At 39.4% G+C, this 24,168-nt stretch overlaps 1 protein-coding gene across 6 annotated transcripts in view; it reads right to left on the bottom strand.

Moving 5' to 3' along the window:
• Positions 1 to 21,467: 21,467 nt before the first annotated feature.
• The window catches only part of fgf13a (fibroblast growth factor 13a), a 99,305-nt gene continuing 96,604 nt past the window's right edge, over positions 21,468 to 24,168 (bottom strand). For all 6 annotated transcript variants that reach the window (XM_039813552.1, XM_039813551.1, XM_039813554.1 and 3 more), the window contains one exon: positions 21,468 to 23,462. In XM_039813552.1, the coding sequence (XP_039669486.1) occupies positions 23,326 to 23,462 (137 nt within the window). In that variant the 3' untranslated portion in view covers positions 21,468 to 23,325. The remainder of the gene's footprint in view (positions 23,463 to 24,168) is intronic.

Below are 24,168 nucleotides of genomic sequence, written 5' to 3'. Positions count from 1 at the left end.
GTGGATGAACATAATACTAATTTAATAACATAATAGTAATTTCATTTCAAAATGGACCTTTTATGAAGTATTTTGGTCTTGACGGCTTTAACCTGTCAAACATTTGTGCTGTATGTTTGACAGGTTATAACAGTATTTTTATAAGAGGATTGTGCCAAAGCAACTGAAAAAAACTGTAAACGCTGGCCAAGCTGGATAAACCATTTAAATACACAAAAACCCTTTCCTTGATTTGGTCACAGCCACTGTTTTACTGTGCCTGAGTTATGTGTTTTCATATCCGTGAATGGATTATGCTGTATTCTGTCAGTCCTATGACACCCACAGAAAAATCAGGAACTAATCTCTCAAAAAATGCTGCTATGCACATATTATCGTTACATTCATGTCCTCTTATTTTGGCCTTTAAATGGCAGCAAAACTACAATAATTGAAGAATCCCAGCACTAAAACTGCCATAATTTGTTCCATTTACAAAATTGGTGTCAGAGTGACTGTGACCCTTTCAAATGGATGATTGTTTGTTTTGTAACAAATCTGTGCCGACGCTGACAACCATGAATGAGGACTTTGTATGTTAGCTAGTCTTGTTTGTTGTGCCAATTGCCGTTCGTGTGCGTGTATGTTTGACAGTGTGTTTGTGTGTTCAGATACGTGATGGGTGTGGTCAGTCACATAGTGGCTCATAACATCTGGTTAGTTTGAACTGCCCACAGTTTACAGGGTCAAATTCAGTGTGCATCAGGCTATCGTGTGTGAAACAGTCTTTGGGTTTGTTGCTCCTGTAACCAGAGGTGTCAAAAGTATTCACATTCATTACTCAGGTAGAAGTATAGATATTAGGGTTTAAAAAGACTTCTGTAGAAGTTGAAGTATCAACTCAAGCTTTTTACTCAAGTAAAAGTGTAAAAGTACTGGTTTCAAAAGTACTTAAAGTATAAAAGTAAAAGTAATGTAAGGGGAAAAAAATAATATCAATATGCTTTTTCAAATTAGACGGCGACTTTTGGAAACAGTTAGCTCGTGGTTCTTGGGTGCGCAGAGCTTGCAGTGCATTTGAAAGGAGTTGTTTTTGCATCCAACCATTTTGAAAAATTCTTCCAGGTACAGCCAGGGATGTAGAAGGGTTGGCTGGGCTTCCTGGCTACCAACCTTCTCGCTGGTGCTTGGTTGGGACATTTCGCTCGAGTTCTCTTGAGTCTCTGCCACGGACATCTTTGTACTATGATACATCAAGGGGGTAAGCTTCGCTTCAGAACTCGAACCTCCTATGGCGCCATTTTTATGCTACAAATGTATCACCTCCCGTTAGCATTCCACTGACTAGCATTCATTTTGACGTCACTTGACAGCGAATACATCTGAAGTGTTTAAAGACTATTTGTCCATTGTTTAGTTCTAAAGAAACACGACAATATATAAAAGGCTCCATTACCTTGTACCTCACATTATGGCTCCGTAGCAGACGTTTTTGTAAAAATAGGCTAACGATTGTGTCACATAGTAGAGGAATTACCGTATAGTACAGGAGAAGCTCGCAGGCAGTTTCAACTTACATGAGCTGTTTAGGTTTAATTACTAATGTTAACTAGCATTTTAGTTAGCAATAATTAGCCTGTGCCTATGTTATCTCCTTACATATACCTAAGCTCTCTGTCTCTGCAAGATTGGGAATGATTGAGATTTCTCTTGGCACAGCTACCAGAAGACTTACAACTTTCAGACAGGTTGCTCACGTCACATTTACGCTGTCTCTCTCAGTTGTAGGATGCACAGTAAAGCAAGAGATCACCGGAAAAGTGCTTCTAATATCCTTCACTGGTCTCCATCCAGAGCAACGGGGTCTGTTGGTCCATTATATACTGTCTATGGGATACATACGTCTGCTATTTCCTTGCTGAGTGTGACATGATTTGTGTCATGTGCCGGTGCGATGGATCGCATACAAACCAATAGGGTGTCGGAATGGTATATGTTTATGGCGCGATTTATCTGGATAGGTTTTTTTTTTTAGCGATGACAAGCCGGAATGAAAACAAGCCGAACTGAAATAGGAGTAACGAGGCTATTTTTAAAATGTAAGGAGTAGAAAGTGCAGATATTTGCGTGAAAATGTAAGGAGTAGAAGTAAAACGTCTGTAAAATAATTACTCCAGTAAAGTATAGATACCCAAAATTTCTACTTATGTAAGGTAACAAAGTATTTGTACTTCGTTATTTGACACCTCTGCCTGTAACTGTCTTTGTCCTATTTGTTTCCTTTTCAATAAAAGAAATTGTATATGCTAAATAGACAGTCATGAAAAATATTGTTACTGTAGATCGCTTAATAGCAAAGCATAACAGTTCATTAAGTCCAGGTCAAAGGAGAAACATGGAACATAAAGCACATTATCCATTCAGACGTGTCATTTAAATAAAAAAGGATATAACAAAAGGGGCTGTCAAAATGCTAAGTTTTAATTACAAATCTATGGTAAAAAGTCAAGGGACTTTATTTTCTGTCGCATGAATAGAAAAACAAGAGTATGAATCAATACGAACATATTCTGTCAGCTAGTGTTACAGGTGATGTTAAAAAAAATCCTGCTGTGGGAAATTACAGACCAGGATTTATAGCTATGTGAGAAATGCATAGCACTTTATTGAAATGATGAATTGCCTGCTGTATCCTTGGAAGTGAATCAATATTGAGTTCATACATCGGTGTACTACACATTCAGTACAAGTGAATTTTTTTGCATAGTGCTTCTTATAAACTCCATACAATATCTTTGGGACTCTGTTCCGCTCAATGCAGTTCAGTATATCCTAGCAGCAGCCTGAGGCCTATGGTGAGTTTCTCAGTTTAATTTGAATGCCCTCCTCCATCTCTGTCATCAGAGGGCTTATTTTGGACCTGGCTACCACATTATTAATAACGCTGATACATCCTCATTTGGCCCAGCAGGGGAAATTAATTATTCTAATAGGCATAATTCCACTGTCGCTCCAATTTCCCCTGCTTAGCATGTGGGGCAAGATAGATGAGATGTGTGATTGAGGGGAACAGTGACATGGATGCAGTGAATAAATGTTCTTAAGCTGAACTGTGAGCATGACTGAAGTATGTGCTGCGCAGGAAAACCCTTTCACCAGTGACATTGTGGTGGTTGGGAGCTGTTCAATGAGTAATCATGTCTTAATGTAATGAATATTAATTACCAGATATTAATAGGGCCCACTCTGGCCTAACTATCTTCAAGAAGACAGCCAAGCCAGTGCTGTCCAAACAGGAAGAATGCTGTTTGTTTATCGCGAAGATTGCTCCATTTCTTGAGTGGGCCTCTCCTCCAGTCAGTCAGTCAGTCAGTCAGTCTCTCTCTCTCTCTCTCTCTCTCTCTCTCTCTCTCTCTCTCTCTCTCGATTGCTCTCTCCACTCTTTTGCACCCCGTGTTTTGGTGCAACTTTGCTCTTCTACATGCTGAAGATGTGACAGGGGAGAGAATGGGGGAATACATGCAGTTTTTTTATTGTTGGTAGTGTATATCACCACACAGCAGCCTTTAGGCTATTTTCTGTTTTTAGCTGGTAGACGAAATTGATGAGGAGGCACCTTTACGCAATACAAGTCAATGGAGAGTGGAGAGTTCTTTTCCCCTCCGGTGGGGGGCGGGACTTAAATGTGCTCTGTCTCTATTACTCAATTTGGTGCAGAGCCATGCTCTAATTGGAAACAGTGCCATCATGCTGGACTCTAATTATGGTTTCCATAGCAAGGGCACAAAGGAGTCTTAGAGTTGTCATATATAATGACAAGAGCAAGGAATGGCATGCTTTCATCTGTTTTTTCCTGCTCTCATACCTGGTGTCTTATATCTTATCTTATATCTGCATTAATGGGTGCCCGGATAGCTCAGTTGGTAGAGCGGGCACCCATAAGTGGAGGTTTATTTCTCAGCGCAGTGGGCCTGGGTTTGACTCCAGCCTGTGACCCTTTGCTGCATGTCATTCCCCCTCTCTCTCCCCTTTCATGTCCTCAACTGTCTTGTCAAATAAAGGCCTAAAAATGCCAAAAAAATAATCTTTAAAAATATATATATATATATCTGTATTAATGATTTGATGCCATCCTGCCAAGGTGTATGGCAAAGTATTTCAATACATATAGGATTATGAAAATGATTCTGTGTATTTCATATCTCATGCTGCCTAGCTATTATTAGACTTATCTGGGTGAGAGCACAAGTCTGTAAAAATATTAAAGTTCAGAGTCGTGGGTTCAGTGGTCCTATGGTTATTGTTTTCAGCTGCCTCCTCTGCTTATCTCTCTCTATCAACTTGCACAAAGACACACACAAGCACACATGAACATGCATCCACGTGCAATTGTGCAAAGCACAGTAAAATACTTTTTAGGGGCTACAGCAGAAACCTGCTAGCACACTTTACAGCACAGAAGAAGCATTTTGTGGTACTGTATATGTGTGGGTGTGCTTTAGTTTTTCTTGGACACATCTGCTTATTTTTTTATATAGTTAGGTTCATGTGCTTTTTGTGAGAGCTTAACTAGCTCAAGGAATAAAACTGATGATTTATAATTCTGTAAAATAAGCAAGTAAGCAGCATCCAAACTAAATAAACCAACAGATAATTTGTAACTCCACACTTAATGGGTTTCAAAGTTCCCTTTGATGAGCTGAGCGAATGGTGTTTACACTTTTTTTTGTATCTATTTGTGTACATGTCTGTGTTGTTTGTTTGCCATTCATTCAATTTAGATACAACATTGTATTTCTTTTACACATTGTGAATCCAGAAGATGAGTTCTCAGTCTCTACGTAAAGACAGCTGGCGTCATGGTGCTTTGTTCTGTGTATTCTGGTGGTGAAGATGCTGCCACATAAAAGGCTAAAAGCCTGCTAAAGCTCAGTCACACAGTCCCCACTGAGTAGTCTGGTGTCTATCTGTTTGTAAATGTGTATTTGTGGGTGTGTATGTGTGTGCACTGTGTGTGAATAGGATAATGATGACGGGAATGATGTGACACATGTAGGCGAGGGACAGTGCCTGTGTGTTCATGAAAACCTGCGTTGCTCCATCTGGTGCTGTTAGGCAACCAGCTGCCTGCCTCCCATCGGCCCAGCAACACCAGCCACAGCTACTCTGAAACCATGGCAACCAGCTCCTTTCTGTGGGCTGCCCAGAATGACTGACCCACCTCCTCCTCCTTTCTTCTTTCGCCTTCCCTTCTTCTCATCTTCTTTTTGAAAAAAATGTTAAAGGTCTTTTTTATTTCTAAAATGAATCGTGAACTCCTTGTTTAAGATCTGCTTTTCACATGTTGCAAAGACAAATGTATCCCAGTATTGTACTATGCAGTGTAGTGTACTGTACCTGCATGAAACATATGCACTATGTCAATACAGGGTGGCACTGGGAATGAACATTCCCAAGCGCACCCACATTACACACCCACACACCACAGTGTCCCGCTTTTTCAAAGGCTCACTCATTTGCAGACACATAAATTCCAGCCATGCACACACAGACAAATTAACTTTGACCCAAACTGTCATCCTCTCTCCCCCATCCTGAAGTAAACACAACCAGAGAATCCCTTCCATTCAGTGAGGGCCTCTTCTCCACATCTCCTGTTGAGAGAGTGATTATCAGCACTCAGAGCTTCAGAGACCCCCACCACCACAACCTCAAATCTTTATCACCAACAGAGCCTTCACATTCTCTAGTCAACAGGCATCCACACCAAACAAGCACACTCAAAAAATGCTCAGAGCAGATGCACAAAATTCATAAAATGTAATTCATAGAAATTCATATTCAGAAAGTAGATTATATCTGCATCTATATATTTATCTATACTGTACATATATATGTACAGTATGAGTGTCTGGCACCTGTAGCCTTACAGTGATTAGTGATGCTGTTTTTGCGGCTTGGTATGAATGCTTTTCATGAGCTGTAATTAATAAGCTCCTGGTCTCATTACAAACAACAGAACTTATTAGGTTATCAAAGATATTGTTTGACATTATGTGTTCATTATTAAAGGGATTGAAAAGGGGAGTGCTTAGAAATGATGACAGAGAAATACAATATATCCTTTCGCTGATTAGGTCAGCATTGTTGACATGAACATGATTAAGGTGCATTAATAAGATGTATGTAAACACAAGAGCAAAGCGATTCTGGCAACCTCTTTGACAGGTTAATCATTATTCATTTTAAGTGACTGCAGAGCCTCTAAGCAATATGTTCATTCAACGTAGACATACAATACGCTGTAATGGGGTATGACAAATGCAGCAATGCGGTACACACACACACACACATACACACACACACACACACACACACACACTCCTATTACCACCACAGCAATCTCTTGCCTAACAAATACATATAGTATCCGCACATGCAACCACCAACACCCATTCTTAACATGCTGGTGATCTATCACATTTCTCAGCACATCAGGCATACAGCTGCCTGCTCCGCCCACTACAGAGTTCTGGCAATGAAAATCTTGGTTAAGAAGTACAATTTTACTCACTGTGTAGCAGTGGCAAGGTTCTCAAACAATACCTGTAACCCATCATTGATATTGTAATCATCATTAAGCGTCAGGAAGATGATCAATTTATAGCACTCATATTGAAGCAGACTTGGCAAAGTGTTTAAGAAGTGAGGATAAAATGAAAAGACCATTAACACAGGAATGGCTTGAATGTAAATAAAAATAATGGAAAAAATGCATCACTAATAAGTAATAAGGTTGTAAAGTTGTTCGGTCTGATACCGTAACTACTGAGGTGGTTTTAACCCGGAGTGACCTGGCTGACACGCTGATGTTAACATGCTGTGTAGCGTTCAAGAATCGTCTGACGATGTTGCATTGCAGAATAACAGTATGTTTATTTGGTAAATCGTGCAGCATGAAATGTCCATTATTTCATGTTTTCAGCGATAAATCCATAAACAATTAGACAACTTTAGAACAAAGGCTTTGGCGCCAATGCACTCCAGCATCACAGCATTCGGTGTCACAGCGTTAGCGGTCAAAAATCATTTGCCCTTTCCGGGCCAAACACCTGCCAGCAACAATTTGGAGCTCACCTTTATAACCTCACCCCAGGTAATACCACAGCAACACCCAATGTACATACAAGAAACCACACCCAAAGTCTGAACACTTGAAACAACATATTTGGCTCCTACAAAGGTCTATAAATGTGCCTTTGATTTTTTTGTAGATTGCAATAAAGAATAACTCAATTGGAGAAATTGGCAAACAACCTAGATAAACAATGTTTTGGTAGTTTTATTCTGCCTCTCACCTCATATTTCATCACCTTATTATTTCACCTGCATCTGGCTCTAGAAAACTGGTTATGCCTGATAGAAGTATGCATCTCTTATGAATACCACTTTTTATGTGGGGAAATGGCATATCCATGGATTTTGTGCATACCCAGCATTTATACCGTTTATCTGTGTTTTATCTTAGGATCTGATGCATGGCCACGCTGCCTGGAAGGTGCCGTTGGGGGCAAAAAACACCATTGAGCGTTTATACCCCAGGTCTTCATATCCTGGGTTGGGTGTGATCAGCTGTGCCAACAGCTGCCAATAGCAAAACATGCTGTTACTTGACTGATTGGGGTGTAGCCAGAATTGCAAAATGCCCACAATTTTAAACCCACAGTACCACTGCAGTAGAATATTTCTGCCATATGTGACTCAATGTTGAATTGTTTTCTTTAACACACCAAGAGAAGAAAAAAAGAAACTTAATTAACTTGGCAGAGCAGAATAACTATACAGATCTAAAATAATCAGAATCTGCTACAGTACAAAAACGCTTTAAACATAATATGTACTTGTGTATATATGTATGTAGGCCTATATGTTTTTACTGTATATGTTGCATGCATTGTTTTTTGTGTGTGCTTGGGGTTTGTCCTGTACACTAATTTCTTAAAAGGGTTTTGCTAAATGACCTGTCACTGGTGATGCTGGGCTGTCTTGTATTTCTGTGTGCGCCTTTTTGCGCAAACGTGCATATGTGTTGCTGATTAACAGTGGGTGGCGGAGATTCCTTCTTCTTGCCAGCTCACAGTGAGAACTGGCAGACAATTCTGCCTCTCGGTGAAACAAGCTAAACTCTCTGCTTCACAATGTAAACACCCGATGGCATTATGCTAACACAAGATCAGATAACTCACCAAAGACATCCGCTCTGACATACCCAGGTGGTATAAATGTCCTAATGTAAATTATACTGCAAAGCACAGTTGACAGTAGTAACATGGCGTCCAATTGGAATGGTTGTTCACCTGACATGATATTTCATAGTCATTATTAACAATGAATCCTTTTCATGGTGATGGTGGCAACAGAGAGTGTAGAGATTCTGTGAATTTCATTGAATACTGATACCTTATGCCCAGCAGGTCTATAGGTCTTCTGATAGGCTGTTGGCTCAGTTCCACTTAGAGAGCTGAAAGACAGCTGGCCAAGATATGGACATCCTGGTACATTTGAGCTCAGAGGCTGAGCTGTTAATGGGGATTTAAGCCACAGATCTCCAAGCATGTGCATTATTCGTCCTAACCACAAGTCCCACTATTGACAAGTGGAATCAACACGAAATTGTCAGGACGGTGTACTGCATGAAAGCAATTTCCACAACATTACACTACTTGTGTGAAGCACTGAGACAAAAATCACTGATAGATACAGACTAGAGATATCACACACGAGCATACAGCAAAGCACAAGAAAGCTTCAGCTGGGAGGGAGAGAGAACGTGATTGTGTGCAGGAGATAAGACCGGGAGATAGCAGAACAGAGAGCCATGAGAGAAACTGAGAAAGGGAGTTGTAATGGTGTGGAAGAGGAAAGGAGATGGTGTGGAGTTGTGTGATTTAGGGGGAGAGAGAGATGGAGATGAGAGAGGGTGAGAGATCTAAAAGAAAGCTTGCAGCTTTGTGTGTAAAGAAGGACACACATAATTGTCTGGCCTATACTAATAATTCAAGCTGGACTGAGTCCGTTTTAGTCTGGGCTAGTTGCTTTTGACAATTGAGAGATAAAGCTATATATTGGAAATAACAAACATCTTATGTGGACAGCAGCAATTAATTAAAAGGTTCTGAAGCTCTTTAACACACATCTGAGAATATTTCCTTCCTTTTTCAGGGCAAAAACATTATAAAAACTGAAATGACAACAGCCATAGATTGAACAAGATGCTGATTTGCATTTTCTTTTGCTGGCATTTATGTTCAATCTAAATTTGGATGGAAACATAGAGTACCAGTACAGTATATAAGGTAGCATGGATACAGTAGAATTTTTCAGCTTTGGCGGACTACATACTAATCTGCTACAATGCATGCTCCCTTTAAAAAAAAAAAAAGAAATGAATTATTGCAAGCATCCAACCTAAGATTATATAGGGAGCTACCCTGCAGGGAGCTTGATATGTTGCCCCATATTTCTGTTCTGTTGATTTCATAATCTGTGTCTTCTCCGTTCACCCTTTGTGTTTCCTCTGGCTCACGCATGTTTTAAGTCCTTTTTATTATCCTCTGTTCGCTCACTCCCTTCTCGTCACATGTTTAATGTCAATGCCATTTATATGTGTGGGGGTGTTACTGGTGCACACGTAGAGGAGGACATGTTTCCTCAGCAGAGCAAATCCTCAAATATCAGATCAGTAAATCACGCCATCCCATCAATATGATAAGGGCAGCTATATTGATTCATTCCCGGACCTCGGCAATCTTACAGGATATTAAAGCTGCTCTTGTTGTTTTGATAGACAGACATCACAGTAGGGCTACACGATATGACCTTAAATCAAAATGATGATTAATTGCACATTTAACCTCGATAACAATAAATGAACGATAATTAATCACGTTGTTCTAAATCGTCTTTTCTGAAGCAAAATTTTTTCCAGACGACGAAAATTGCGTTTTTTTCAGGCACAAGTTGCTTAGTTGACACGGACACATTACCATTTAATCTTGTTGTTTACCAGTGAAGCATATTCAATGTAATATCAAAATGTTATGACACACATTTCATTTTGTGGTCTTAGTCACTAATTTTATCAGATAGTCTAAAGATATCCATCTGTCTGCTCAGTTCTATACATATTTTCTGGTTAGACAGGCAGTGATCAGAGTTCTCATTAATGTTCCCTCAGGCTCTCTTGTTTCTTCTATCTCTGTAAGTAATACTGTACTACATGTTCCACGTCCCTATTTGGGGGGAGATGTGTTTGCACGAGTGAATGGTGCAGGACTGGAGGCAAAATGTTTTCCCCATGCAGCCATTTACCAAATCTACTGTAGTGTAGCAGGGTAGGGAAAGAATGCATTTATGCTGCAGAGGCTTCATAAATATTAAATATGGCCCCTGCCTGCTTGCTTCTCACTGCCGACCATATTTCTTGACTGCATGCTAACAGAGGTTAGCGCTGGCTGTCTGGCTCATTCGTTACGTAATGCCTGACTTTATCCACTGCAGTGAGGCAAGAGTTGGGATTCCCTCCTGCACATGGAAATGAGCCGTGGGGAGAATGGCAGGAGTGAGATGGAGGGGAGGGAGGGAGGGAGGGAGTGAGAACACCATGCAGAAGAAAGAGAAAAATGGGTGGTTATTATCGATAAGAGTGGAGACAGGCAGAATGGAAGGAGAATGCTAACTGGAATGCATTTGGACTTTAGATGGCAAGGATATGATGCTAACAAGAACAAGAATGACAGGAAACAAGTATGATGCTTTATTTGTGGTGGAAACATGTTTAGTGTTGTTCACTAATTGAGTGGCTGATTATGGTAAATAGAAACGCGTGATTCATAGTGCTGGAGATGAGACAGTGACTGTGTTAGTCAAGCCAGGGGGAAATGAGTAGTACACAATTGTTTCTTCTAGTCCTGAGGGAGTGAATTGGCTTTTTCAGGACTGAGATTTGAATATGTTGAGGTAAAAAGTACTGAAGCAAATCCAGTTGGAACAGGTAAAGAAGTAGTGAAACAATAAATGGAAGCAGTATTGAAATGTGCTGCAGTTGCACAACACACCATGCTGGTTGTTTGGACATCTCTTGAATTAATCTAATTTCAAATAGTTTTTCAGCTACAGTAGTTAAATTAATTGGTGATGTCCCTGTCTAAGAATCGATTACATTTATTTATATAGCAATGTGGTTGAAAGGTGTTAAAGACTGCAGAGAATACCCACATTGATAACTGAGAATAGAGTACAGAAATATGGTTGGTTGGTTGGTCTGATACAAGATCAGTTCATAGTATCTGATAATAAAAACACACAAACCTCTCGAAAACATGATTTAAAAGGTGCCATAATAAATAAAATGGTCTCACATTTTGAAAAGAAAATACAATTATGTAACATCTTCCTTCTTTTGAGGAGAGTGACTGAAAAGACAAGAGAGTGAGGGTATGACCTTAGACAGTGGCTATTTGATATCAAATATCAAAGTAGATGAAATGTTTCTGATCCTATTCTGTTACATAAGACTCACAGCCATACAGTCCCAAACTAAGTGTACAAATAAATGTGTGTTTTCATACTATAAAATGATAGTAAATGCTGAATTTGTTGAACACAAATTCTCATAAAATCTCACACCAAAGATTTACAGATATTATCACCAAATGAAAACGCTACACCTATATTTCGAGGCAAATTATGTTTCAGTGTGGTATACAGTATATTTCTCCTTATCATACCAAGACATTTTAGGAGAGTTAGTTGCACAAAAAAGTTCAAACATATCTGACAATAAACATCAAGCTTTGGTTTCAGTCCCAACATTTTTCACTGACATTTAATAATCCTTGAGGGAGAAATGCATCATTAATGAACCAGAGATACAAACTCCAGACGTTAACCTCAGTAGACCAGAATACAATATAGCCACATGGAAATATTGTAATTTATTGTAATTTTGTTTGTTTTGTGCAAAATAACCTCCTGGCATTTACTGATAACATATTGATAATGTTTAATACTGGGAAGAGAGGTGTTGCTTAAAGCTCTTGCAACATGCTCCATGCCTTTTTTTCTTCCTGATATCAAGTGTAAACATGTTTAAGGCTCAGAGTTGCACATCTCATCAATGTCACATTGAGGTGAGACAGCCCCAGGTGTGTCCACATGTATATTGGCATTTTTGAAGTGCGTGTCTGCAGAGAATCCTCTAGGAGTAGCTTATTTTGGAAACATATTTTCATTCTTTAGAGCTAATTTCCATTTACAAAGTACTGTACCGTAGACGACATCAAGATCTCAGCAGTTTGATAAAACATGTAAAGCTAAACACTAAAGTTTATAAAACTGTTGCATCCCCTATGGACATGCCCATGACCCTCTCGAGTGATAAGAGAGCTTTACATAAAACAATAAGACTACAGCTGGTGGCGTTTTCCCAACAGGACCACTAAAATGTTTTTGGGTGCAAAAACATAGTAAAAAACAGTAATGAACAGCTGCCATACACAATAGAGAAAATATTTCCTCTACATTATCCATAATTCACATTCAAAGCTCCGCTTCTACGTTATTAACTGGGGATTATTCATTAAAGTAATGGGTTGCTCTATTTGTCTGGATTAAAGTAATGCTAATCTGACTCTCCTGGCTGAGACTGGGATGTGTGATCACTCATTGGTTGGTCAAAACCCTGCCAGTATTTCGTGGTGCTGCATCGACCAATTATTTTTCTCCATTCAGTCTTTTAACTCGTCGTGTATTTATTTATGTAATCTTTAATACAATGGGTCTTGTGCAAAACGCATACTGTATAATAATAATAAAGGCCAGGTGTACAGCTGACCTATGACATATGACAGGTGTGCAAATTAACACGTCATTACTGGATTAAGCAAAAGTTGCTCTAACCAGACAAAGAGCTTTTTATAATGGATTTTGTACAAGCTTTTGTGTAATTTGTTATACTGTGTGGTCTAAATCTGTTACCTAATAATACACTGAAAATACAGTGCTGTGCTGTAACTAAAGGCTTCCACAATGATGCAGTTACCCTGTCCAGCCAGAGGTCCTTGGATGTCCAAATTCTTTCAAGCTAAATCAGCAACTTGATTTCCTCTCTTGAGAAGTGATACCTTACTAAAAAGGGAGTAGAGTCAAACCGCCCACAGCATTGTACTCTGATTCAAACATTAATTTGCATTAAATTTGAACTATTGCCACTCTACACTGATCTATCTGCAACTATGTGCCATCCATGGTTGATGAGATGAATGGATGGGTAGACAGACACACACATATGTGTGTGATGTGTTTTTCATGTTTTTTATTTTGCATTTGATTTAAATGAAACGATGACTGTGCTAACTTTTTTTAGCCATGCTAGCAGTAATGTTGGTTGGTCAGATGGTCGATCCACCACTTTTGGTCCAGATGGAAAAATCTCATCCGCTGTCTGCCATGAAATTTTGTCCAGACATTCATGGTCCTCAGAGGATTGTTTTCACTAACTTTGGTGATTGTACCTGTACCTGGAACAGAAATGCTGCAATCACACAGCCAGCGCCCTAAACCCTTGTGACACCTGAAGTGCTGAGTTACGGAAGTTTGAGATCATTCACATCTAAATCGGACCAGTAAATTGTGTAGGACTTGCAGGCACTTTATTTTCCGTTACATTAAAAAGACGTAATAAGCAGTACTTTGTATCAAATTAGATCATAACTAGAAATATTGTTGTTTTTCAAGCCTATTATTATCCTGTAATTAGTACATAAATAAGATATAGTAGGCCTTACTTTCTATCAAATTAGACCAAAACAAGAAATTATTTGGTCTTTATTAGACACAAAAACGAAAACAGTTAGACGCTAATAAGAAACCATACACCTAAATTATGCTGTAAGTAGAAATGCATATATTGCCGTATTAAACTCAAAATATACTATATCTAGAAAATATATTATACCAAATTACACTCTATTTAGAAACCAAATACCCGTGCTTATCAGAAGAAAGGTACTGGTAATGTAAATCCGTGTCGTCACATCTACCGCAACTTCAGTCCATCATGCCTGGAGGCGCTCCAGAGTCCCGTGGTGTTTGTAGGTTCATATATATATATATATATATATATGGCTATACATTTACATGTGTTATCGATGCTCTACTTCCACATTTATGACATTAGACCATGTAATGTTACTATCCGACCACATAAGAATCTTTATTTCCCAGTCACATCCTTATTATTGACTTATTAGTGGGTAATTAACAACAAATAAAAACAGACCTGTACCGTAAAATAAAGTTTGCGATCCGAGCGCATTTTACGAGAACCCTGTCAGCGTCTGCAGCCCTTTTCAGGGGCATGACAGTAGCCGACATCTGTGCAGCGGCTTCCTGGGCATCCCCATGCCCATTCATCCGTTTCTATCTGCGTGATATGAGTCCTCCATGACCCACTCGGTCCTATCCTCACTCAATGACAAATGATGCTCCGCTGCATGTGTGCTTTGCCTGCTGTCCCCATCCCTCCTGCACTGGGTGGCTGAAAGGAATGTGGGTATCACATAATTATTAATCATGATAGCAATTATCACTAATAATGCACTTCTACAATCATGACAATCAGTATTAGGCCAATTCATAATCATGACAATTTTATTATCAAAATAATATATTATTTGATACATTGACTTGTCAGTGTAAATAAGTAGATAAGTTAGTCTATGTTCTGCTTGTGGACCCTGTGTTGCAGGTGGCATTGACTACATCAGCTTCGCCATAACCCAATAGCAACAGCCCTTAGAGGGCGAAGCCTATACGAAATAGAACGATAGTTACGTATTGTAACTCCAGATTCTATGAGTATAGGCGTAGCCCTCTAAGGTTCGGGCCACCTGCCCCACTAACATTGGCTGAAGAAAAGAAAATTGCTGATGTTGGGAGCAGAGCGATTCCGCTTCTGTAATATACAGTATTTGTGGACGTAGTTGAAGCCCACGCTGAGTGCTAGGGCGGGAAATAAAATCTTCACGACTGTGCATGCGCGAAGGGATTAACCCCATAGCGACAGTCCTTAGAAGGCTACACCTATACTCATAGAATCTGGAGTTACAATATGTAACTATCGTTCTACAGCCTATATGTGGTCAGATAGTAACATTACATGTTCTAATGTCTAAATGTGGAAGTAGAGCGTTGATAAAACATGTATTAGTATAGCCATATGTATATATATATATATATATATATATATATATATATATATATATATATATATATATATATATATTAGAGATGCACCGATAGACTGGCTGGTGACCGGAATTGGCCGGTTTTCATGTGCTCGGCCATGACCGGCGACCGGCAGGTCAGTCTGACATATGCCGATTTCATGCCGGTCAATGCTACAATTAAAGCTGCTGTAGGTAAGATTGTGAAGAGCCAGGACTTTGCTAACAAATTTGAACATCGACAACTTCTCAGTCCCTCCCCCCTTTCTGATGCACCCCAAACCGTCTCATAAGCCCCTCCCACACAAGGGAGTTTGACAGAACTGCCGGCATGTCAGACAGACAACATTTTCAATAACTAAACACTAACACAATGTTAACTTTACTCACCAACAGTAAAACGATGCTAACTAGCAGGCTAGCGTTAGCCATTTCAGCATCATATCTGACCGACCACTTTGCAAACATTACTATTATCCTCACCAATGTAGCTTTGTGGACTTTTGACTACTAATAACCAAGTGAAAGATAAATCATTCATAGTAATTATGTTTAATTATGTTACCTGTAGAGAAGAAATGTGGCTACGTCTGCATCATTCTTCAGATCTTCAAAATCCTGGAGCTCATGCCACCTCTGAAAAGCCACTCCAATATTCACTGGAGTTTTGGAGAGTATTGGAGAGTGTAATTTGGTAGAATATATTTTCTAGATATAGTATATTTTGAGTTTAATATGGCAATATATGCGTACAGCATAATTTAGGTGTATGGTTTCATATTAGCATCTAACTGTGTTTGTTTTCTAATAAAGACCAAATCATTTCTTGTTTTGGTATAATTTGATAGAAAGTAAGGCTTATTATATCTTATTCATGTACTAACTACAGGATCATTTAGGCGTTTGGCCTTTAATTAGGGTATAACTGTTCGTTTCCTATCTAAGAAATACAACATTATTTCTAGTTATGGTCTAATTTGATACAAAGTACTGCTTATTATGTATTTTTATGTATGGGAAAATAAAGTGCAACCGCCCTTTCTATACGTAGCCCCAATGTAGCATGCAATTATCTTTAATGTAGAAACAAGGACTCCAAAGAGTGTATTATTGTCAAACTGGGGAATGTTAACTGACCAAGTGAATCACCTCACCTTAGTCTAACTTAGTGTGGTTTTCACATGCTGAAGACAGGTCTACTGATGTCTGAAGGTTACAATATACTATGTATGCTGTTTATCTGATGTGAATGTAAAGCTTAAAGCAAAGCTTAATGTCAGCACTTACACCTTTTTACAGCCATTGCTCCATTTCAAATGCTGTTCCAGGAGGCAACACCCCAGCTGTCCTGCACCTCTAATGGGGGAAGCAGTGATGTTTTATGCTATTTGTGGTGGATGTTATCAATGTGCATTCTCTGGGAAGTGTGTCTTACCCATCTTGTCTGTCCCTGGTGCTCTGATGAGCTGGTAGGACTGATAAGCAGAGGTGCGAGACACTCTCTATTCGGGGTAATCTGGTGAGAATGAAGCTACTGCCCTTACTGTGCCAACCATGGGGAGGATGATGGAAGAGAAGTTGTTTAGAGGGATAAATGGCAGCAGACTCTATTTGGATTCTTGGCTCTCAGAGGGCACTGGGGTGTTGTGGGACTAAGAGGCCTGGCACTTTCAGGGTTAGCAGTGGTGCATTTCATTCAATTTCATCAGATTCTCGACCTGACAATTTTCTCTTGTATGCGCTCAAGGCCTGCAGAATGTTTGGCAGCATGTGTTTATGACTGCTGTCACCTGATACGCTTATTTTTTTAGGTTTGTTTTGTTATTCATGTGAAAGCCCAGGCATGTAACCCTGCTCTGTGCACTGCTTTTTACACAATAACTAAACTCAAGTGTCACTAATTTCTGCTGTCTTCTCCCCAGCAGGGATATGCTTGTTACACTATAGCTGGTTGGTTGACTTTATTTATTTTGCTGTTAAATATTTCTGTCCTATTTCTTTCTCCTATATCACATGTTCTTTGTCCCCTGCAGTCTCCTGTCTGTTTACTCTTGGTATGTCGCCAGGTTTTAGAGCCATATAGCTCGGCATTATTTATAGTCTGATGGCTTCAATTGCTCCCATTTGTTTTGGTATTGTCCATTTTTAGGGATTGGGGTCTGTGAAAAATGACAATAAAGCTTCATGTTCAAATTAGACCTATTCTTGACAATATACTTTTCGTTTATCCCTTTCATTTGCAAATAACACATTCATGTATAGAGTAATTTATTTCTAAATTGTCCACTAGAAACTGATAAAGAAGGAGATTGATAAGGAGAGAAAGAACAGGATTTAATGAGAGCTCCAGCTGCCTCTTGTGGGAGGTTTCTGCATTAGCCTGTCAATTCAATTAAGTTGTCTTTGTCTTCTTCTGAAAGTTGTTAAAGCATCAATATTTCTGGAAAGCTGCAATTGACTCAGTTTGCTGTACATTCAATTGTGTGCAAAATGCGAGGCGCAAATCGCTCTAGCTTGTTTCATAATTGGAATCATTTCATGCATTGACTTTTTGACCGGCAGGTGGAACATTGTTTTCTTATATAACACACTTCTTGTGACAACACTGTGAGACAATTATAATAAAAGGCAACAAGACACATTTGTAACATTAACATTGTATACAAGGAAGAACCAGTCCCAATGGAATATTAAAGAACATAACGATAATGACATTGAAAAGAATTTATTTTACAGCTTTCACTGTAAAACTGATTAATCTGATTATGATGCATATCCTTTACATACCACATACAGTAAAACATAGTCACTAAGGGGTTGGCAATTGTTATTTATGATTTTATCAATGTTAATACATCTTTTATTAATACTTTGCTTACTGTAACTGAATATCTTATTGCTGATTTGTAAAGCATTAATACATAATTTAGTAACCATTAATACACTCAATGATAACAACTGTAAAGTGCCACCAAAAAAAAAGGTCACGCTAAGATCCTTGCTATTTTTCCATAGGCTATAGAACTATATAGAAACCGTCTCATATCAGAATGTTGCACTTAAAATTACAGCAAAACAGAAGTTATCAAAGATGGAGAGACACAAAGGGAGACTAGGTGAGAAAGAGGAATGAAGCCAGTCAGCCTGTGCTGGCAGTGATAAAGGGTAATGAGTTATAGCATTCACAGGTACACAGTGCTCACATATATCACAGCTCCATCAGCTCAGCCTGTTTCGTGACAGATTATTGCAGACTGATCTCGCTACTCGAGATCTCAAATCCTTGTACACTGGAGTGGCAGTAGTTTTGCTTGACATGCGTATATGTGTGGCTTTGTGTGTATGTGCATCAGATGCACCCTCAGGTTTTGCATCTGCTCTTTTCGGGGGCTCTGTGAAGACTCAGACTGATTTTGATTATCAAAATAACTGATTGGTCAATGAGCGAGAGGAAGATAGAGAAAGAGGGAAAAGGAGAAAGAGATACTACAGAATTACAGTAGCTGCTCCTTACATCACCGTCTCTGAATAAGGCAGGCAGCCTTCGTTAATGAATTGGACTGCCCAATGTAATGAATGGAGTCGAGAGATAGGCAAAAGGAAATGAGAGGAGTAGGTGGATGTCAAACTACATGAACGATAAAGTAGCTCATATCGGAGCTTATATTACAGAGGCCTATTAGTTCTACTGTCTCTGCTGGCAAGGGGCGTAATGAGGCATAGACCCTGTCCATAGACCAAATTGATGCCTACTGTCTCACACTCCAAGGAGTGAGCTTAGCGTTGTGCAAAAGGCTGTAGTAACCAGCAAAAGTCTTTTTTGCTCTTATACTGTGACACGAATCAGACTTATATCTTTAAGCAAGTGTTGAGACATGTTGAGGACAACCCATTACGTTACTATAAGTGCAATAAAAGCTTCCCAGTACCTGTGCGCTGCACAGTAAACCTTTTTTTTTATCGTCATGTGATATCAACTTGCCACTAAACACACCTCATAAAGACTGCGACCATTCGCGGGAAGACACTCATGGATATTTTAAGCTATTTGAAAAAGAGGATCAGTAGAAAATTGCACTTTTTTAACTATTATTCTCTTTTTTCATTGGTGTCTTTTGTGTTCAATTCAATGTTCATTTTATTCAATAAAATAAACTTGGAGATAATTTCCTTTCAGTTTTTTTTATTCAACAAGCAATTTGTTGCATTTTAGCAGTATACTGAAAAAAGCAGAAAGGCAGATTTGAGTACCCATTAATATCTGTTCATCCATCGCAAGTAATAGCGTTATTCAAGAATGGTAACGCATATTTTCCTCATGTCATGCAGCCCTACATCCCAGCAAGAGTAATTTATCCATTTAAAACCAAAGATGGACATCTCAAATTCAGGCAATAAATATCTGCGTTTTTTTTCTTCAAATGCACCCAACCTGAATCTGGCAACAGCGGCGAGGATGGTGGAGGCTCTGCAGCTATGGGAGGGACGCTAGTTCTGGCCAGAGCACCAGGAGCTCTTCTGCTGATACAGCTGCAGCTACATTCGATAGGCTTTGATCCATATTGGTAATGTTAGGTGCAAAAGTAGGGAAAAATTATTACAGGAAAATAAAATATGGGAAAACTTGCAAAATATGACTGTTTTGTTAGTTTAGGTCCAAATGTTCTGTGATATTGTGATCATGGACAAAACCCCTCAAGAAAGTGCTTCTTCCTGAGATGACCCAGGTAGCGAGGGGGATGGCTGACCTTATTAACAAAGCCTGGTAGGTTAACGCAGTGTCATGCACTAGTTCCCCTCACTAAAAAGGAACTCTGAGACGGATGGGTCTACATGTGTGATCTTATGCATTGGCCCAAACATAATTTATCTTGTAGGTAGAGAATATTATAAATATTTGATCACTTTTACCAAAACCAAACTCAAGATCAACCTTTGGAGAAAACATTAAAAGTGATCTTTCTTACTCTGCAACCATAGACTAAAAATAATGTCCATAAAACATGGACATATGTCTCCATGACTCATAGGTTTCTGAAGAGCCATCGTAAAGCTCAGTGTGGGTGGCTCTGGCCGTCACCATCTTGGCAGTACCTGACATCGCCTGCTCCAGGCTATTCCAAAAGTGGGTAAAGAGGTGGAGCTAAGGCATAATACATTTTAAATGGGTGAGTTGTATAAAAACTAGTCTGGATGAAAGGAAGTACATTCCCAGGATAGTTCCCAAAATCCCTTTGCTTCACAACAAACTTTGAACTAGCAAGTTACATGCTGGAAATGGCAAGTTTTTAATACAATTTGGATAGTGCAATAGGGCAGGCCTGCTTGGTTCTTTCGGTGAATGATTGTAAAGACTTACAAAGAATATGTTTACGGCATTTACTATCTAACTGGGACGTTTTGGGACTGATTGGCTGGGATTGGTATGGACGAAGTACACACGACGATACACTGGTAAGGGCAAATTTTGTTTAACCATGTATCCAGCTAATTTGAATGGCTCCTGTTACTGTATTGTGTGAACAGTTAACTTCATTTAAAATTGTTTGTGGCGTTTTTCTTTTGCGGATCCAAATATTCCACCAAAACAAGTTCCTTCCCGACACTATTTAGCAGAGCAACCTTTGCTGCGTCTGGAGATTTGCGCTGCCCATGGCGATTGTGATTGGTTTAAAGAAATGCAAACAACTTTTTTTCTTCTATCCCAGGATTTATGTGTGGTGTAGCCAGACCTTACTCCACAGCGCTGTGGAGATAGGTCTGGCAATGCGAGACTATAGAAAACTTCACCCCCCGTACAGTTGACATGAAGGGGGACATTAGCTAGAGACCAAAACCAGGCTGTAAACATGTTCATTTCTGCTATAAAGTTGGGCATTTTAACAATTGAAGTCTGGGGACTGACTTACTTTTGGAGCCAGCTTCAAGTGGCCATGCGAGGAACTGTAGTTTTTGGCACTTGCGCGTTGGCCCTTATTTTTCAGCCCCGGAGGTTGCTGCTTGTTAACAACATTACTTAGCCAAGGCAGCACACATGCAGACATAGGGTAAGATTTCCAAGTATCTAGTCTTCAGCCTTTCAAATCCAAAAGAGACATTGATTTATTAGAAAGGAGCCCTAAAAGCCTGTCCTCCTCTACATAGATAATGTTGAGTACATAAATAAGGCAATTAATAGGACAAAGAAGAAAGTCTGACACATTTTAAAAGTATATCTTAATATAAACATTTTATTCAGTGCATTTTTGTGTATACAACAAATAATAAACAACTGGAAGTTATCAGGCAGCCACAATGTCTGTCTGTAAATGTTGTTTTATCAGATTTAGCCTGGTAGTTTGGAACACATGATCCAACATGGGTTAATACATATAGCCTACATCATGCAGCTCTAGACCAGAATTTCCCTGCTTTCTCCCATGCAACAGATAGGTTCACCTAATACAAATCACCTCTGGAGGAAACCAAGAAAAGAAAGCCTCCCAGAAGCATGTACCAGAAAGAAGTTATGTAGCTGAAGGGAAGAGTACCTAGCCCACAAAAAGGGTCCTTTTTGTACATAATTGTGTTTGTACATGCCCTGTGCAAGAAAGGGAAGATGTTCATTTTTGTATTTTTTTTCTTCTTTTTTTCCACTTTTACAAATATGACGCGACCTATAAAATGTTAAGCCACCTAAAAGTCCACAGTATTCTTTTTTTAAATATAGAAAATATTGTCACCACAATAAGTTACTCAAACACATAACAAGCATCCTGGTAAGGGGCTTGCACCATATTCCTATGGTATATGGTATCAGTCAATAAAAGTCGACAAAAAAGGATGGCGGGGGAGTCGAAGTATGACACAAGCACAGAGGGAGGAAACGGATCACAAGGACAAGAGACGGAGACATTGTGACACAGTGGTAACAGAAGGGAATGGGAACACAGAATAGTCGTTTCATACCATCGAGTCATCGAGCATATCGGCAAAAAGCACAACACCAAGCACGCTGCCAACTCTAAAGTGTTTAAAATCACTTCCTTTGTCCACTGTTCCTTTTTCCACAAAATCTTTCCTTTCTTTCATCAAAAATGTACAATGAAAAAAAAAATTCCAGCTTTGCCTTTGTACTGACTTGGGTTTTACGGCTTAAAGGGACACTCTTTCGTTCTGTCTTTGGTTTGCTGGAACCCCTTTCAATGATGAAACAGCAACACAAATATAAATACTGAACAATGGTGGACTGAAAGAGGAGAGAACAAGAGGTGACAAAAACAAAACCAGTTATCAAATAAAAAGCTCTCTGCTAATTCAGAAAATTAGCAAAAACCAAGGTGCAGCCATTTCTAAAAAGAAAAGAGAAACTGCAAGAGAGCCACACTGCCCCTTTTATATTTCAGGTCAGCTGAACATAGGCTTCATTTTCCCATGCTAGAGAGCTCAGTCTCTGAGCGTGTGCACTAGGACGCAGGAGAGCTACCATCTGGCTGGCCACAGTCCCAGCAGCACTAGGCTGTACCACACCAGAGAGTTTATAGGCTTTGTATTCACAGAAGCATGGATAAGACAGAGATCAGGGCTTGTACTGTACCACTGCAGCCGTGTAGATCAGCATTATTACTGGCTCCCCTGAATGCCTACATGTCTAACTTCCTGACCCTGTCTGGCAGATGCACGAGTGCTTGGTGTCTAATGATCTAATAACCAAAGAAAAGTTATTGTCCACAGGAAATTGAAAAAAATAAGATAAATATGGGCTAACTGGTATGCGATCATCACCAAAAGAGAGTGATCAAGGTAATAGATAAATCTCTAAACCAAAACAAAAATGTGTTTTTAAGTCCAGAATAGTTTATCTGCCAATATGTTTCTTACTATTGATGATTTTTTTTTATGATGATTGACCAGGATGGTACCTAAATGTTTTTTATTGATGGAATTTGGGTGTTTGTGTGTGGTTTGTTGTCATAGCTAGTCCTGAACCGCTGATCGGTGAGAGAAGTCTGCTTGGATTCACGCTCTGCTGGAGGTAAGGTTTCGTGGTTCGGCCCCAGGCCTGGGTTGGGCTACCGGGCTACGTCGACTCATTCTGGCTCACGGCTTTGCCTCCATTGAGCACAGCCGAGGCACTCCGACTCTTTGTGGGTGTGCCGCTGCCAGAGCGGGAGAACTCTGTCAACTCATGGAGGGATGGCTCTCTGTACATTGCCACTGTGGAAACAAAATAAGTGACAATCAGACAAACTGACATTTTTTATACATTAGACAAGCAACAACAGAAAAAATAATAACTGTGATTTATAGTATACAGATAGTAATGAAGTGAGACTGCACTCTGTTTTGTTTAGAATAGTTCCAGTTATGGTATAACATGAGATTGTACTCATAGTTCCCTGCAAACTGCTGAATCAAGAGGTCACAGCAGACCAGGTTGGTGCTGAAGTAAAACATCTTATATTCACAGCATGGCATTATAAATTCAGGAGTTGCTAGTGCTTTAGCTTTGCTGTGTATGCATCATTGGCCCAATATGCATCTCAGCAGTCGCTTTTCAGAAGACATATCAGTAATCTGAGTCTTTGGTTTCAGAATGTTGTCAACATCCTTCTGCCTAGAATGCTATTTGATGTTCATTCCTAAGGGAGTTTGTGGCTGAGACAGCAAACCCAGTCCTTCAGACACTTCACTTAGCCCAGCATTGTTTCTTACAGCAGCAATCCAAAGACCATCATTATACACATCAATCAATAGCAGGGTTTCATTGGGAAACTGCTGATAATTGGTTCCAATCTTATTAGCGACAGTACTGTATTATTATAAAGGTTGGCGACTGACCTCCGGATTATGGTATCGGCGCAACACCGTTATTGCTATTAAACATTAATTCCCAATAGCAACCATCCATCTTGTCATTTTG

This window comes from Perca fluviatilis, chromosome 10 (assembly GCF_010015445.1).
Source record: "Perca fluviatilis chromosome 10, GENO_Pfluv_1.0, whole genome shotgun sequence".
Classification (NCBI taxonomy): Eukaryota; Metazoa; Chordata; class Actinopteri; order Perciformes; family Percidae; genus Perca; species Perca fluviatilis.
The sequence above is the reverse complement of the archived record's forward strand: the minus strand, read 5'-3'. Positions and strand labels throughout refer to the sequence as shown.